This window comes from Bombus impatiens, unplaced genomic scaffold (assembly GCF_000188095.3).
Source record: "Bombus impatiens unplaced genomic scaffold, BIMP_2.2 scf_0033, whole genome shotgun sequence".
Lineage (NCBI taxonomy): Eukaryota > Metazoa > Arthropoda > Insecta > Hymenoptera > Apidae > Bombus > Bombus impatiens.
Genome location: NT_176452.1, coordinates 1,684,774 through 1,702,209, shown reverse-complemented (window position 1 = coordinate 1,702,209; position 17,436 = coordinate 1,684,774). Strand labels below are relative to the sequence as shown.

The window sequence follows — 17,436 nt, the reverse complement described above, 5'->3', positions numbered from 1 at the left end:
ATCGAATATACAATTTATATAAATTTAATTCTTTGGATCACAAAGTTTCATATACATATAAATGCTTATATAAATTTAGATATTATCGAGGAACTGTGATCAGGATTTTTCAAAGGCACTTAATTATTTCTTGCAATGCAATACAAAAGTTGTTACACTAATTATATATACATGTTATACATGTATTAAAAATATTTATTAAGCGTTCATGAATATTATTAAAATGTGTCTCGTCGCTGCACTTTTCCTGCACTCATTTTTCAAAAGAAATCAATTATATTTTACGTTTTGTTTAATTTGTAATTACAGTATCAGTTAATTAATGATGTAAACATATTTATTAATAGACATTTGGCAGACAGACTCTGTACATTTATGAATAAACTTTATTTGTAGGTATTTATAAAATGCTATTTATTTACCAAATCTTACATATACATAACATAATTTACTCATTTTCTATTGCAATAACATTGGTTTCAGATTGATCATATTTTCCCTCACTTTCTTCTGCGCTAGAAACAGAATCATTTTTTTTCTTTCTTTGTTTAGCTCTAAGTTTATTAAGCTTTAATTTAATCCCAGATTTACGTTTTCGAGGTAAAGATGTAGGATCTGTAAATAAAATATTGTAGTATAAAATTATATACGCAAAGAAATATCAATACTTACGATCTTCGGGTATATTCATTTGTTTTCTTAAAACAGCTCGAACTTGTCTGTTAATAATTTCTCTACACTGTGCATCAAAACCTACTGGTAACCAGCCTCTTTTTTCGTGGCACCTAATTCCAGGTAAAGAATCTGGTAACTTTGCTAACATTTCTTGTATTTCATCTACTAGAACATCACAATACTGAAAGAAATTTTGTACTTTAAGTATAGAACCATAAAAATTTGTAATAATCAGAAAATTGTAATAAACCTGATAAAACATTTGCTTCGAGGGAGGTACTATTCCTTCTCGATAGATATACACATCTTCGCTTAAATCTTGTTCCTTTTTAGGACTTTGCTCTCGACTAGAAATCACACTTTGTACAATTGTTTTCTGTTTTGCAGCTGATGTTGATTTGTATGGTAATGTATACTCTGAGTAATTTCTTTTACATTTTACAGTAGATCCTAAACCATCTGAATAAAACAAAGTAAGTAAGGCAATTTTTCAGTGTGAATATTATATTAATAACAGCAATACTTAAGATACCTACGCATAGATTTTAATCTGTAATCTAAAGTTTGGTATTTTCTAGCAGAAATATCTTTCCTTGGATCATACCCCAGTTTTACCCACATAATTTTCCATGGACCAGTTACAAAATAATATGCGACTGCTGGTAGTAAAATTTTCAATCGTTCAGAAGAAAATTTAGTTTTATATATTATTGCGTTCTTCGACCAAATTGGTCGTTCCTCAAAAATTTGACGGATTTGTTCAAAGTGTATACTCTGAATGAATTTAACTTTCATGGCAGTTTCTATGCCTGTTGGCGGTTTAGAAGGAACTTCTGATGTTGAAAAATAAATGAAATTCGAAAATCCTATCTTTCTCTTTCGACACTTTCCTATTATATTTTCCGGATACGAATTAATTTCTGTCTTTGGTACATATTGCTGTACCGTATCCATTCTGCTAAACGCAGCTGGTGGCAAGAAGTAAGGTACGTCATTCTTTAACCAAGAATAATGTGGTATATTACTGGGATAAATCTTGTGGTATATACATTCTAACTTTTTCGGATTTTCCTTACTTTGTGTCATAGGTAAATACTGAAAGTCACAAAGACCTGAAAAATATTGTATTCTTTAACTCTATTTTCGATATATGAAAAAAGTAATATAAATTTTATTTTATCCATTTTAAACCATACATACTTGTAAATCTAAATTCTGTGTCAACTCGACCTAAGATTTGTAATTTTGGCAATGTATAATCCTTATCTTCAGAAAGATCTTCATATTTATTTCGATCAAACGTTGGTGGTATATCCTTTTTATTCTTTGATATATTTACTTCATTTGTATCTAGTGATTGATCCCGTAAATCCGCGTTATTTTCAGAATACACTCTATGAGAAGGACCAGGAACAGGATTATTGGGAGTATTAAAGCTGCAACTTTGTACTCGATCGATTAATTCAGTCATAAGTTGTTCTTGTTGACCTTTATTGTCTCTAGTCTGTGGTAAATTCACTTTATCCACATTATTTCCAGTATTTTCATTGTCACCAATCGAAGAATCACTTACAATCACAGTACTTCTTGATGATTTCCTTTGTTGTTTTGCTTCAGCTTCTTCTGCTTTCTTTACTCTAGATTTTTTAATTCTAATTCTAAGCAGGAAACCATTAGTATTATGTCTATCGCCACAAGTCGGTTTACAAAAAATATCATCAGGTCTGAATCTTAACTCCAACCGTCGATTTGGTGTATTTACTGCCTATTAACACACATACAATTAATTAGAGGGATTGTTAATTATTAGTTTTATAAATATTACTATCGTATAATCCTTATGAGAAAATAATATAATACCGTAGAAATGCTTTGAATGCCACCTAGTGTTTCTACAGCTTTATCTGGATTAATAACATTTCCAGGATATTTAACACAGATAAACTTTCTGTCAAACCTATGGCCTCCAGGAAGAACTGGTCCCACATATTCATTTTCTTGGCAATTATCTACATTGTTCTGATTATCTTCTGTCTATATAATTTAAATATATTTAAAAGTATATTAAATATTTATTAATATAAAAGTAGAACAAAAGTAAATATAAAATGTTAATTTAGTCTTACATTGTCATCGTTACTAGCTTCTGGAATGTCACTATAGGAATCATCACTATCAATTTCTTTTTGATAATCTTCAATCTTAATATCTTCATCTTTCCCATCCTGTACTTCTAAGTTCTCATTACTAACATCACTTGATGTACTCATTGTTGCTTTTTTTGTATTATTATCCTCAAATCATAAAACTTACAAATAATATCATGTCAAAACATGTAATCACAATAATATTATAATAATATGTAATATAATATAGGTTAGATTTAACCAACGTATTGTTTTGAGGTTAAAAATCTTACTGAACACATGAATACTGAAAACAAGGTTACACAAGTTGTTTAATTACAGGTTCATAAACTTTGAAATCTATAAAATACAAAAATATATATTTTATGTAACTTAATTTGAATAATAATATTTTTATATTTTAATTGTATATATACTCGTATAATATAAATTTGCAATTCATTTAATAAAATAAATATTCATAATAAAGTTAAATAAAATTAAAAAATATCGTATCTTATAATATACACATATTAAACATTTCATTCATTCCATTTATAAAATTAAACTTTTGAGCTTAAAATAAAATATTATTGCCTTGTATAAATTTATTTCAAGATTCGTTAAAAAAACAATAATATTATTAAGAAAAGTATATTAGAAAAATATGTAAAGAAAATAAATAAAAAAATTATTGTAAAACATCAACTACTAACATTCTATTTATTAATGCTCAACCTTGCCACACAGTTATAAATAATTTAATACAATTAAAAATTGTAAATACAAATACAAATAAAATGCTCATTTACATCCTTTCATTTATCCTTCCTAAACAACTTTAAAATATTGCGCAAACTACATATGTTTATGTATATTAGCTACTATTATGTAGTAAATATTACACCAAAATTAAAATTAAAAAATAAATGATACACTCAATAAAATATACTCAAATAATTACAAATATATATATATTTTTACAATTTTTACAATTTTATAATTATTTAATTTCCACAAATCGAAACTTTTGAATATCAGTAGATATAGTTAATTTCCTTAAGAATCAAAACATTTTGATGACGACTACGTCAAGTTAAAGACACCGATTTGATTGATGATCGAAAAGTACCGATTCCTGTGACAAAACGGTTGATTTCATCCGGATGACATTGCGACGACATCCAACAACGAACGCATAGGCGGCGATAATTCCTCGATAATAGCTCGATAACGTCCCATGGAATTTCATCAGAGCAGTGCAGCGACGGCGGCGTTCGACGACGCTGCGACCATCAACACGCCAAAAATCGCTTCGCCTTTCTACCGACACAACATGACTTCCGATAAACAAAGTGCCGGCTCTAATTGCTGTCGAATATGTCACGAAGGTACAATATTGACAATTTTCTTTCTTTCCTATTTTTCCTCCTCTTCTTCATTCACTTTTAAGTATATTGATCCATCGATCCTGCACGATCTTTGTTTCCTCGATCTGTTTAGGATTCAGTGGTTTGAATTTGAAACTGAGATGCTAAGAAGAAAGTGTTGTGGTTTCATGATTTGGACAACGTGATTGAAGATTGCTTATGATATTTTTTTATGATTTCTTTTATATAAGTGTAATGTATCAGTATATCCTAATATACTCCAGGCTTAAATGATAAATTTGTAATCCAGGGGAAGAGTTCATTGAAGATTTAGAAACAAAGTGTTAAGATCGTATAATGTAAGCAGGGACTATTTTTGTGATTTAAATAGTAAGTTTGAAAGTGGATTACGTACGAAATGTTTTCAGAACCTAGTTAGTTTCAAGATGTAGTTTACGCAAGGTAATAACCCAAGGTATTCTTGGCAAGTGAACTAATATTTTTTGAGGTAATATAAATAAGGTATAGAAGTGTGTGTTGAAACTTGATAAGTTTTTGTTAGAAATAGCAAATGATTTCAATATGATTCTAAGTGTGATTTCATATTGTCTTTAAATATTAATTCTGCCAATATTTAAACTGGTAACCTTATAAGGACGGGTGATACATATCGATAAAAAATATGTATATTAAAATAAATATGTTAAAATGAAAAAAGTGGAATATGCCTATATTTGTGGAATGTGCCTAAAAAAGAGAAACATACATATATATGTATGTATAGTAGTGATTCAGTTTCGTGATTAATGGGAGTATTTGAAAGCGTTAACGTATCCTCTATGACAATATTTCCGATTTTATCGTTATTTTTATTTTACATCTCTTACATCTAATCCTATGAATATTATTAATAATAATTGATTGTTTATATTTTGGTGATTATGTATGTTGCATACATTTTTGTTAATATTCCGAGTACCTGAAATCTTGATATCGATCATAGATTCGATACTACCACAAAGAATTCAGTGACGTCTCGAAATGTTCTCTGAGTCACAGTCTGTGGCAGGTACTACGTTTTTTGATGAAACGATAAGCATAGATTACGTGTAAACTTTAACATGTAAGCCTTATAGTGCACGCAACATATAATACAAAACTATACATATATAGGTATGTATATACGTGCATATCTGTATACATACATGTATCTACTTACACATTTATATGCAGGGATAGATACATGTAAATATTTTGTTGTAATGTAAGACAATGCGCAATTTACGTGATAATGTGTATTACTTATTAATTTATTTACATGTTTGATTATTATTGATCATTGATTATTGACTGCTGATTATTAATTATTAAAAGTGGTGGAACATGGTTCGTGTCGGTGTGATGGCCAAACGAATATAAAATTTAAACAAAATTAAAAATCATAAAAAGCAATTATTAAAATATACTTTCATTGATGGCAAATGTTAATTCATGTACATGGTTAATTCTTATCTTATACGTAATTGTAATACCTATATAAATAGTATACGAGCAGAAGCCGCACGATAAGATTAACAAACATAGAATTACCTTGATATAAAGATTAATACATACTTTATAAATCGAATTTTTCAGCAGATTTTCCAATCAAACACTTTTCATAATACATAAGCATTAAGACGAAATCTCGAAACAGTATCGTCAAAATTAATTCTTGCAATACTCACTAAACGGTTTTGTACGGGTCAGAATAAATGATGTAGAAATGATGGGACTATGTTATATCTAATGACTGGAGCGGATGTGGTTAAATATCTCAGCTGAGAACCGCCATTTTTCGCTTTCTATTTATCGGCATACGAGATCTAAAAGTATCGTTGAGGAACGACACCTTTTGTTTCGATTAGTTTCCTCTGTTTCTTTTTTTATTTCGGTGTCATTGCATCTAATACCGTCATAAATGCATTAATACTGTTACAACGTTACAAAATGGGGTTCTCCTCTATTAAATGAAACAAAATTGTTTCATAGATGAAAGTTCGGAAGAATTGATAGATCCTTGCAAATGTTCCGGTACATTGGGCCTAATCCATGCTTCTTGTTTGGAAAAATGGTTGTCCATGTCGAACACCGATCGTTGTGAAATTTGTAACCTGTCATTCGAGATACAGAGGAACTATAAACCGTTATTACAGGTGAGTTTTTAGACATTTCTCTTAAAATAATTTTCTTGTATATAAACTTGAATTACATAGTCACGTTACTTTGATAAAGAATTAAGAAAAGATTTGAATTCGTTGGTTCGATTATAATTTGGCCAACTTTAATCGTTACTAAAAATTACTATAGTCTTTCAGACAATGGTGGAGAACTAGAAACAGATACGGACCACAAGGTATAACTGGCGATATAGTGTGTCTGATACTGTTAACTCCACTTTGTATCGCGGCAACATACTTCTGCGCAATTGGCGCATCCGCTTATACCAAGCTTGGTTTTTGGGAGGGAACAGGCTTGACTGCCCTTTGTAGCATACTGGTAGCCACTTATTGCTTGTGGTTGATTGTCACTATCAGGTATGGCTTATGATCATCATACGAAAAATTTATTTGTTGCATTATTATTAAAATATAGCTACTAATTTATTTGATACGAAATAGTGTAGAAAATCTAGCTCCTGCTTTATATCTCGAATCAAGGTTTTCAATACATTATTGATAAAATAAATCATGTATCTTTTGTTTATAATATCATATCTTAATCACTTTTCATAAAGACACAGCGATAAATATAGCAAATTAGCTGATTATACATTGTATAATTCATCATCGATAATCACTATCGATCGATGGCTCACAATTATCTATGTATATTTGTTATTCAACAAAAAATTAATTTCTATCAATTAATGTAAACTCTTCTTAAATCTTTCCGGATGTTCGAAATTTTTGCTTTTAGGTTTCATTATAGGTCGTGGCAACAATGGCGCACAAGAAATCAAGACGTTAAGTTAATAGTAAAGCACAAGCCCGAAACATGTACCATCGAATTCTCAAATCCTTTGGAAGATGAATTTAAGATTTAAAAGCATCCAATAATTTTGATAAACAATTTACAATTCATAAATTTCATTGAAATTGTTAAAACTACCGAAATTACTATCTGTATATTGTCATATTCGCGTCTTAATTTGCCATTATAAGAATCTTATCTTCCTATACTTTTAAAGTGATTTGCTTTCCGATCATTTGAAATATGTACATTGATACGGTATGATGTGAGTACAGTCTGCTCAAATCTGTACAACAATACAAGTTTATGTAATATCGTGCTATTAAATAATTTAAAGCTCAGATGTATTTAACATTGCGAATGCGTCAATATTGTGAATCGATACTGTGTGATATTAATAAGCGTTCAAATAATGAAGTACCTGAGCCGAGAGATAAATTAGTTTAATCGATAACTCCGTTAATTTTATGAATAATTAGTTATGCGTTTTTCAAAATTTAACAATTAAACGGTAATGTTCCCTCAAAATTTTTAAACGTTCATATATGATTAATATTATTTAATCATTGTTTTTATGTGATATTAATGTACTTACTTATCATCTCGTGTCTTCGAAGGAGAAAATACTGATCTGTGTTTTCAGTCCTTTTTACCTTGTATTGAGATTATTTAATTAATTTAATGCAATGTTATATACCATTTTTAATAAATTATTTGTATACGCCTCCAGTATTAAAACGAGTGATATTTAAATTAGAACGTACTTATTAAAGAAGTATGTGGGCGAATTTTGTATATTTATAAATGTATTTTCATAAAAATGAAACGGTGTATGAACTAATGCACAAGATTTTAATACGTGCACTTTTTGTAACAAGATATTCGATGTATATAACGATACATTTAAAACGATAAGAGACTTTTGTACTGCGTTTGAAACAGTATTTCTTCTTACCATTTAATTGTAATAAGAACATCAGTAAACAGTAAAAATAAATTTGTCAAAAACACCGAAAAAGAATACGGCGTCAGTTGTAATTATTTTTTGTAATTTATTTACAATAATATCTGAATAATATGAAATTTGTAAATAATAAAATGTGTTTAACTATGTCAATTATGCGTTTGATATATGCAGTTGACCCTCATGGAAAAATATAAGTAAAACGTTTAATGTTAAACAGAGTAGTTATGGATTTTTATTTGACATTGATATTATCATAATAAAACAATTATGACACTGGAACAATCTAGGAGAATCCTAGCGTTCTAATCAAATGTGATATTAGACTAATCACTAGACAAAGAATTTAGTGTATATAAATTGGTAAAAATAGAAATAGATCAGATAAACTGTTACAATAAATACAGATTTTTTAATTGATTTAGAGAAAAACTGTGATATGAATTATACTATTAAGATAAGAAATATATCTGTTTATATCATTTAATAATTTCATCAACTGTAATTAAATTATTCATGAAAATTGTTAGGACATTTCCGACAATTTAGTCAGTTAACAGGCAAACAATCGTTAAGAAACTATAGTAAGCTTTTCTGCGATCAACTTTTAAGCTTCTAAGAAGCTTGTATAAATCATAGACACAGTTTATGAACAAGTGTAATGACAAGCATAGCAGCAATATATAGGAAATATCTTTTGGAATATTTATAATGATGGCGTGTTAAAAATTCTTTAAAAAAACCGATAAACATGAAAGCGAAGATAACAATCAGATGCTTATAAAAATATTTGACAATACCTTTAAACTTTTTTAATTTAATTCACTGTTGTATCTCTTATACTATAGATATAAATAAATGTATTATTGCATGTGTATAATATATCATAATTTTTTAGATGTTGTTTCTCGAATATGAAATATTTGACATGAATTATGTTAGCAATTTTATATAACATGCCTCCGCAATAGGACTTAATATTAAAACATTGTCAGTCCAATTTATGCCAATTTTAGAAGGACAGTATGAATATTTCTCTGACATTAAATGCAAGGCAATATTTTATGAATGTACTTCCTAAAATTTGCATACGAATATTCGTCTTCACGATCGAATATCAAGGTCAAGGAAACTACTAAATAATTTAAATAAATGTACTTGAATATTTGTAAAACGATCGTGCGATCTTCAAAGAAAAAGATCTGCAGAAATTTGTAAATAGCTATAGTATATATTTAAAAAAATATTACACAACTAAAAATTTATATCCTAAAAAATGTTTAGAATGATTTTTAAAAGCGAAACTATTATTTTCTTGTGGTAATAAAATATGCAAAAAATGAAATCTGAATTCTACTTTTATTTTTCCTGTTAGAGTCCAAATGATTCATTATTTCCACTTAATTTACCCAATATTTATCCAAATATTCAATTGTACTTTTTGAACCATCTAAAATTCTTCTAACTGCTTTCATGCAATATAATCGCAGTCAACTGTCTTGCTTCTTTTATCCTTTTAAAATCTCATTCATTAGCGCACTATTAACAGTCAAGTAACGAGACAATTCATCAGGCGACGTCATATGTCCTTGATTAAATGACGAAGGTTGCTCGTTACTTGTCAATGAGACGTCAATAATCAAGTTGTGCATTAAAGATAAATGAACTTATGTTATGTTTCATTTGAAAAGAAAGTTCTATGAGACATTTCCGCTCGTTAAACGTTAATCGAAACTTCTCATAGGATGACATTTTCATTGGTTCTTTCCTCGTCGATATTCGTCGAAGAAACAACTTATTTAATTGAATTGCTCCAATATCTATCGTTTGTCAATCGTACAAAAGTAAACTATACTAAAAACTCATATTGAGTCGTATTATAATACATATATTATAATTGAAATAATCTATATAATTTCAGGGCAATGTGACCGAAAAAAGAAGGCGAACAAGAGTGAAAGAAGTGAAGGAAAGCGAACGACAGACTAATATTAAAACGTTTTTCGGGGGAGTGATTCGTTGTCACGGAGATGATGCATGTCATTGGAAAACGGGCGTGGTTACCTAAACGGCTTACCTTGTAAGAATTATACATGAATGTATGAGAGCTAAGCAGCTGTATGAGTGGGTATCTAAATAATTTAATCGATATCACAACTATCACTGACAGTTTTTAGTATATATGCTCGAATGCTTTTATTATTTTCGTCGAAGAAACAGGGGAAGAGTGGTTGATTATACCTTCGAGCTTATTTGAATAACGAATAATGCAGACACACGGGGGTAATCGCCCACTACGAATCAAGTAGTAATTTCTTGGTAATAGCTCTTGCTAGAGACGTTTACGAAACTAGGATTTATGATAGCTGTTTAAACTTTTCACGTTACGAGAAGAATTATTGGTTTACTATCAAGAGAAAAGAAACTAATTTTTTTGGAAGTTTCTATCGGTCGATAGGATCACTTTCTGTTTAAAATAAAAACATATAATGTTATTGGTACGAATTATTGTCTTGAATATGAGCAATCTTTGTTGGTAAAGATAACAAAATTTTAATGAATAAAAGGATTGTAAATATATAGGTAATTCCATTCCATATTAATGAAAGTAAACTTTCTGCGAAAGCCGCAATGGGATTATTTTTGAAAAATTTTCAAGGATGATGCAACATCAGGCAATCAAGCAACATAATACAACAATTGAAAATGTGAATTGATTGACTCCTGGCTCTTAATTGATCCACTTATACATTGTTCCCAAGCAATTATTTTTGCAAGAACATAACCTCCATTCTTTCATCTTTTTATTTTTTTCACTTTTCTTCACTTTAATTTCTAAAGTATAATGATCATGTATACATACTTTTGATAATCTAAAGAATATCTCCTAACACTTGTCTTTTACACCTTTAAGAAATCAATTTATCATTAGTTGAAAATTGTTTTCTGTAGTGTGTGTGCCTGTTAATATTACACGACTTTCGTTTAAAAGAATTTTTCATACAAACAGTTGACGAGTTATTTATGATGGCTAGGATAGGTGAATTACCCTGTACATTATCAGATAGGAATAGATGATGATAATAAAATAATATATCTGCAGTAGAGTATATTTTCACACGGTGACTAGTGATATTAATCGAATATAATGTATGTTCGTATATGTTGATATTGCGCACATCTAATAGTCATTCTAGAAACTTAATCGATTGCAAATGTACCAGAGAAATAAATTCTAATATATTTGTTTAAACAACTGTAGAATTTAAAGTTTTAATATCGTTTTAAATATCATCTCCAAAGTACGAGAAAGTTTCCTTCATTTTTATAACACACTGTTTTGCACTTTTCACAGAATTAGTTTTACCATAATTTATAAAATAAACCTAACACGTGATCATTTATTTAATTTAGTAGTTTCCAAAAACAAGCTTTTCATTTTTGATACATATTATAAGACACGAAGAAAGTGAATTATAGGTAACGAAGAAACACGGACGCCGACAGTAGTCATGCAGTAGAAATACACCGCATAAGGCAGACAACAAATACTACGTATGTATGCATGAAATACACATGTAATGTGTGACTGTTGAAAGTTTTCAGTCGCAATGTACGTATGTTTATTAGTTTGAAAATAAGGACCTATTTGTACAAATATAGTATATAAACTTACATACGTAACGATGTTAAATCATTTAACAATAAGAAAAGTTTTGTACACATCACGTGTATCAAACTAATAACATTTTATTTCTTTCAACAAACTTTTCTTCGATTCTTTGCAATTCATTTCCTCTAGAAACGAGAAATCAACAATGATTCTTTCATATTTTCCTTGGAATTAAGGAATTTTTTAATAATAGAAGACCACGATTGCATTTTAAAAATGCCACACAAAACATAGTGAGATTAAATCGAGATAATTACGTGATTAGGTTAGACGTTATCTCCGTTATATTTGAATTTTTATGTAACATACGGTAAATATTTTTAAATTAATCCTGCTGTAGCCTCCGAATTCTATATGCTTCAACTTTTACTTTCAACCGAGAGAAGGATTATTAATATTTAGAAAAAAATTCGACATACGATTGAAATGAGAAATCATGCGTGGTAAATATCTTACAGGACACTTAGATTCAGTCTCATAGGTCATCGGTTAAGAAGAATCCTACTATATTTTAAAGACCCTTTAAAATCCTGTCACCCATGTCAAAAACAAACTTCGATTGGTTCACCAAACGGCAAGTGAGAGGAACAGTTAAATTACATAATTCGCTATATAGAAGATTAAAAACGCTGTAACAATATGGTGGGATTAATTAATTCGCCAATGGCTAATCCATTCGTTCGAGAACCATCTGCTCGGCAAGAACTTGACATTGAACCTGCAACTCACCGACGCACACTTTCGTACATTGTAACCAACGCAAAAAGCGGGGCCATTAACTCAGACGTATGCAAAACACATGTATGTATCGGACAGTGGTGGAAAAAAGATTAGGTGCGCATGGGCGTATCTATGGTGACGATTGACTCTTGCTACGACCTCTAGTCGTTTCTAACAATCCATTACAGTGTTATCACGCCGCGACTAGAAAACCTCTGCTCGTGAAAGTTCCGTTCCGAAAGTCTCGCGTGTCGGCTGTGTTTTTCGTCGCTAAGACCACGCTTCCTTTTTCTCGATTCACAACGATCGACAGAGTTCTCGAACGGTTCGACATCGTTATAAAACGTAAAAGGACAAGTTTTCTAGAAATCTAAGAAGAAACAGTTTTCCCGCAGAGACATTTACTATGTAAGTTTGTGCGGTTGTAATTAGTGGCTGGTACTTTGGTGATCTTACGTCGTGTCCTCTTCGATAATTTTTTGAAGAGAATGGAAGAATCGAGGGAGATTCGTGAAAGGGTTAGAATTTATTCGAACAAAAAGTAGCATCGTGTGGCGGTGATCCGTTTTGTCGCGTGGCCTCACTTTCCTGGAAGATTACTCAATCGATGTTTCTTTGATGAAACACGGTCGTGGATGTTATATGTTTTAATCGAAAATACTTCGAAAAACCCACGATTCTCTGTGCATCGTCAGAGATTCGCTTGATCGTTCCTTCACGAGTACTTTATTTTTGTCTGATTGCTTGATAGTTTTGATAGAAGTTCAGAAAGAGGGGAGGAGTCATTCTTTAATGGAATAACAAATGGAAAATAAATTATAATTTTAAAGGTTACAGGGTTTATCCAACAGCGATGAAACTAAGTTTCATTTGTATTACATAGATGCTTACAAATTGACTAATCCCTATCATACGAATAATATACAGTATCGATATGGACTAAAATGAATATGAAATTATTTTATTTATTTAATACGTTTAATATTCTAGTTTAATTCTCTATAACGTGGAAATTTGAGGTTAAATTACGGCCATGTACGTATTTCAAATTTTATTTTATTTATCACTCTGTTACATCTTGCTAAATTGTAGACTCTTGTGCAAATGCTTATTTCCGTAGAAAATTAACAGTAAAGCGGAAACTTGCATAGAAATTTATGTTTAGAGAGCTCCGATCAGTTGCACTTTTCCTTGTTTTTAGTTCTTTCATTCCTATATTGTTTTCTGAACTCTCGAATAAAATTAAAAGTATGAATATACACGCATAAACACTATGCACATTATCAAGTAATTGCTATTAATCGATTCGACATTGAAATAATCTAGCGACTATAAGTGGAAATATTGGCAAATGAATTACGTTGAAATAAAATGCACTTTCAAAGAGAAATTCTAATTTCAAAGGTGGTATTGCGAATCGATGGAATTTTAAAAAGTAGGATTATTGAAAAATGAAAAGCAAAGGTTCAACGATATCGTTGGAATGAATTTAAGTTTTCATAGTAACAGAATATATGAAATAAGTGGTACTTAATCGATACATATTAAATATTAAATTGATCTCTATTTAAACCACGCTTTATTGCCAATTTCTATTTTCCTCGCAATTTTATAAATTTCTATTATTTATAAATTTCTAAACAATTATATAAAAATCTATGGTCTACCTATGATCCGATAGTTAGCCCAAGTTGAAGTAAGAAATATAAATCGATTATAACTCCTAGAACTCTCTATAAGCAAACAAAATTCTTGCGAAGGGTTAACGAATGTTGCTGATTATTTGTATTACAGATTCTTGGATAGTTCGCTACTGAAAGTGGTTCTTGCTAAAGATGGACGTGCCCTCTGATAAACTCACGAAACAACGTGCATCGCATCTCATACGCTGAACGAAAAATTATCGACTCGATGTGGATGGTGTTACTACTGACCATCGTTCTGAAGATTTTCCTAAAGAAATTACGGGGATTTAATCGACCATCGAGGGAAACTTTACGAATCGAGCCTTCTCCTGCTTTTGGATACCGATCTATTGGACTGTGATCATAAATCTCATTTGATCGATCTTAGTCGTCTGTAAGGACATCTACTGGATACTTTTGAAAAGAAAGTATCATAGAAGTTTATTCGCAACCGTTTATGAAAAGTGAAAAAACTCGGTTAATAGTTCGAGTAGTTCGAATCGAAGAAAGAAGAAGTATCGACGAAAACGTTGTGAACAAAAGAGTTCTTAATGTGAGAAGGAAATTGTTGCTTGTGGTACTTGGTTCTCGAAGGAACGTGTTAGAAAAAGTGAATTAGTTAGTTGGAAGCATGTGAGTAAATGGCCGTGGCAGGATCTTGGCATCCTTCGAACGACCTACTATGGGCATCTGCCTGGACACTGGTAAGTATTCGTTGAAAATATCATTGATACTATTGTGCTTTAGAACGTAGTGGTATATATTTCATCAACTAAACGTCATCATGCGTAACGCAATTGTTAATATTTATCTTTTATGAAAAGTATCTGTACGTGATACCGGAAAGCTGGAATGGGAAATGGGAAATAGGAAACCTCGAGGACGAGGAGATAACAATATCTTTGGAATCATTCGTTCTGAATGAATTTCGTTTTATTACACTGTGAAAGAGCTTCCGTATCAGAGATACTGGAAAGTTAAAAATAAAAAATACATATTTGCATTTCGTAAATGACAAATATGAAAACTATAACAAGAACGATAAATATCAACGCTATCAGGTTGAACTGCAAATAGGTTTTGATTAAATCATAAAATCTTCTGTACATGTGAATTGATATTTCATATCGATGGTTAATGTTGCAAAATATTATCGCATGCTAATGGTAAACAAATAATAACGAATGATAACATTATTTTTATTTAAAGAAAAGCTTTCGTTTAGCATAATACTACAGTGTATATACTATACATAACGTTATAGATTTATGAATTAAAAAAAGCAGTGACGACGATCGTCTTTGATATAATTTAAAGAATACACGTCACGCGAGAAATTCATTATAATAATTTCTTACTGAAATTTATATAAAATTAAGTGTTTTACGAGGTGTTTCACTTCCTAGTTTCTTTTCTTCTTTTTTTCGTGTTTGTCAGAAGACACGGCGAGCGTTAGGTGACGTTAAACGTTTGACTGTCGGATGTATGAACTCGTTAGAATCGATAGAAATGAAGCTTTCATATCTCTAAGTCCAACTAGTGTTTTAGTATCTCCTTCTTATTTTTAGCATCTCAAGGCATTGTAAAGTCAAATTTTCGCGTAAATATTGAAACGTCGAAATTGGCTGTAGACCGAGACTCGATTTATTTTTAATGACAGTATCAACCGAAACGATCGATCGAAGTTAAATCTTGAGATAATATCGTCGCGATTAATATCTCTGTGTGGTATACGCGAGCAATACTTTGGATAATAAATATCGTTCACAGTCAGTAGCCAGCTGAAGGCACTTCAGGCGATCGGTCACAAGTAAACAAGTGTAAAGTGAGAATTCAGAAATAAATATACCTGAATAATAAAATACTGTTAGTTAGTGAACTTGGCACCGTCGGTGAAAGAACAAAGGTAAGTGAAATATCGAGCGCTAGTGATAGAATAGAGTCAACAGAGAAAAAAGTTGTGAAAGTGAATACACGAAAGGTAACAAACATTCAAACTGGACAGGGATGCAAACAAAAATCGAGAAACATTTAATAGACAGCACGATTTATTCGTGATAGCATCTGGTAGAAACAAAGAGGAAAATGAAGTGCGAGGAGCAGTGTTACTAAGCAGTACAAACGACAGTGTTAACTTTTCGCTTACAATAAGAAACTATAGATAATCAATTAGAATTTCTTCTCTCATATTTTTAAAGATTAAAAGATTAAAAAGATTAAAAGACAATCGTGTTTGAAAATATGAAACAAAAAATGTTACTGAAATTTATTTGAAAACCTGAAACATGATATTAGAAAGCAGACGGAGAAGTGGAATGTCTAATGATATATTAGTTGCGATGATTCATATTTCTCTTATATTTATGCTGTTAATCATAAAGAAGATTATACTTTGTAGGATTTTTATAGAAAATCTTTCTTATATATATAGAACGTAAAACGGTATTTTCGAGAGGAAAAAGTGTGAAATAACGATGTATATTGAGAAAATGTTTCTTGTTTCGCTTTTAATATTAAGACACAAATGTGAACGAGACACACGCGTGACCCATATATACCTTGTACTTGACATTACACATGTTACTCGATCAATAAGTCTTCCAGCGATTTCCCAAAAGAAAAGCAGAAACTCGTTTTTATCACAAATTCGACGTATCTCTTAAATTACGCAAAACGATAAAATAGAAGCACGTTTGGAAGTTTACAAAATGTATTAACAAGCGCGCAGAACATGTACACGAAAGATTCCATTGTTTTCAGTTTACCGTTCCTCCAAGCTTTACGACACAAAGACATTTTTCACGGTTTTAATGTAAATGAAAATTTTGTGGAATTTTTAAACGAATAAACGAATCTATAATTCAAGAAATCTTAATAAGAATTTTAATGTATATAATTAACGTGCTACGGATGTTTGTACATTTATAGGAAATTTAAAGACGTAAAGAGTGAGTGTAGAAAAATATACAGGGTGGTTGGTAACTGGTGATACAAGCGAAAAGGGGGTGATTCTACGCGAAAAAAGAAGTCGAAAATATAGAATAAAATTTCTTTTTTCTTTTTTTTAATTTTCCCATCGAGACAACGATCCACAGTGAGATCCGTTATAACGAGACGTGATAAGGTGCACGCGTACCGAGCCAAAATTCAAAGTCGATTTTCTCGAAAACAAAGCCTCGAACGAAAAATTTTTATTCTATATTTTCGACTT

At 30.5% G+C, this 17,436-nt stretch overlaps 3 protein-coding genes across 4 annotated transcripts in view; 2 read left to right on the top strand and 1 right to left on the bottom strand.

Annotated features, from left to right (window-relative positions):
- Positions 1-368: 368 nt before the first annotated feature.
- LOC100747546 (general transcription factor 3C polypeptide 5) lies at positions 369-3,114 on the bottom strand. The gene is made up of 7 exons (XM_003484983.4): positions 2,802-3,114; positions 2,536-2,709; positions 1,876-2,440; positions 1,212-1,787; positions 926-1,134; positions 673-856; positions 369-615 (listed from the first exon to the last, which is right to left on the bottom strand). The coding sequence occupies exons 1-7, from the start codon at positions 2,943-2,945 to the stop codon at positions 449-451; spliced, it is 2,019 nt and encodes a 672-aa protein (XP_003485031.1). The 5' UTR covers positions 2,946-3,114; the 3' UTR covers positions 369-448.
- Positions 3,115-3,795: 681 nt separating this feature from the next.
- On the top strand, positions 3,796-7,615 carry LOC100747429 (E3 ubiquitin-protein ligase MARCH3-like). Its single transcript, XM_003484982.4, has 4 exons — positions 3,796-4,192; positions 6,203-6,366; positions 6,521-6,747; positions 7,130-7,615. Exons 1-4 carry the CDS (start codon positions 4,042-4,044, stop codon positions 7,254-7,256), a joined length of 669 nt encoding a protein of 222 aa, XP_003485030.1. The 5' UTR covers positions 3,796-4,041; the 3' UTR covers positions 7,257-7,615.
- Positions 7,616-12,697: 5,082 nt separating this feature from the next.
- Positions 12,698-17,436, top strand: part of LOC100747309 (adenylate kinase isoenzyme 5) — a 13,776-nt gene continuing 9,037 nt past the window's right edge. The window contains exons 1-2 of one of the 2 annotated variants that reach the window (XM_012388077.3): positions 12,698-12,948; positions 14,335-14,929. In XM_012388077.3, coding sequence (XP_012243500.1) covers positions 14,908-14,929 — 22 coding nt within the window. In that variant the 5' untranslated portion in view covers positions 12,698-12,948; positions 14,335-14,907. Of the gene's footprint in view, positions 12,949-14,334; positions 14,930-17,436 lie in introns of those variants that run through there. The other variant, XM_012388088.3, reaches the window with a different exon arrangement.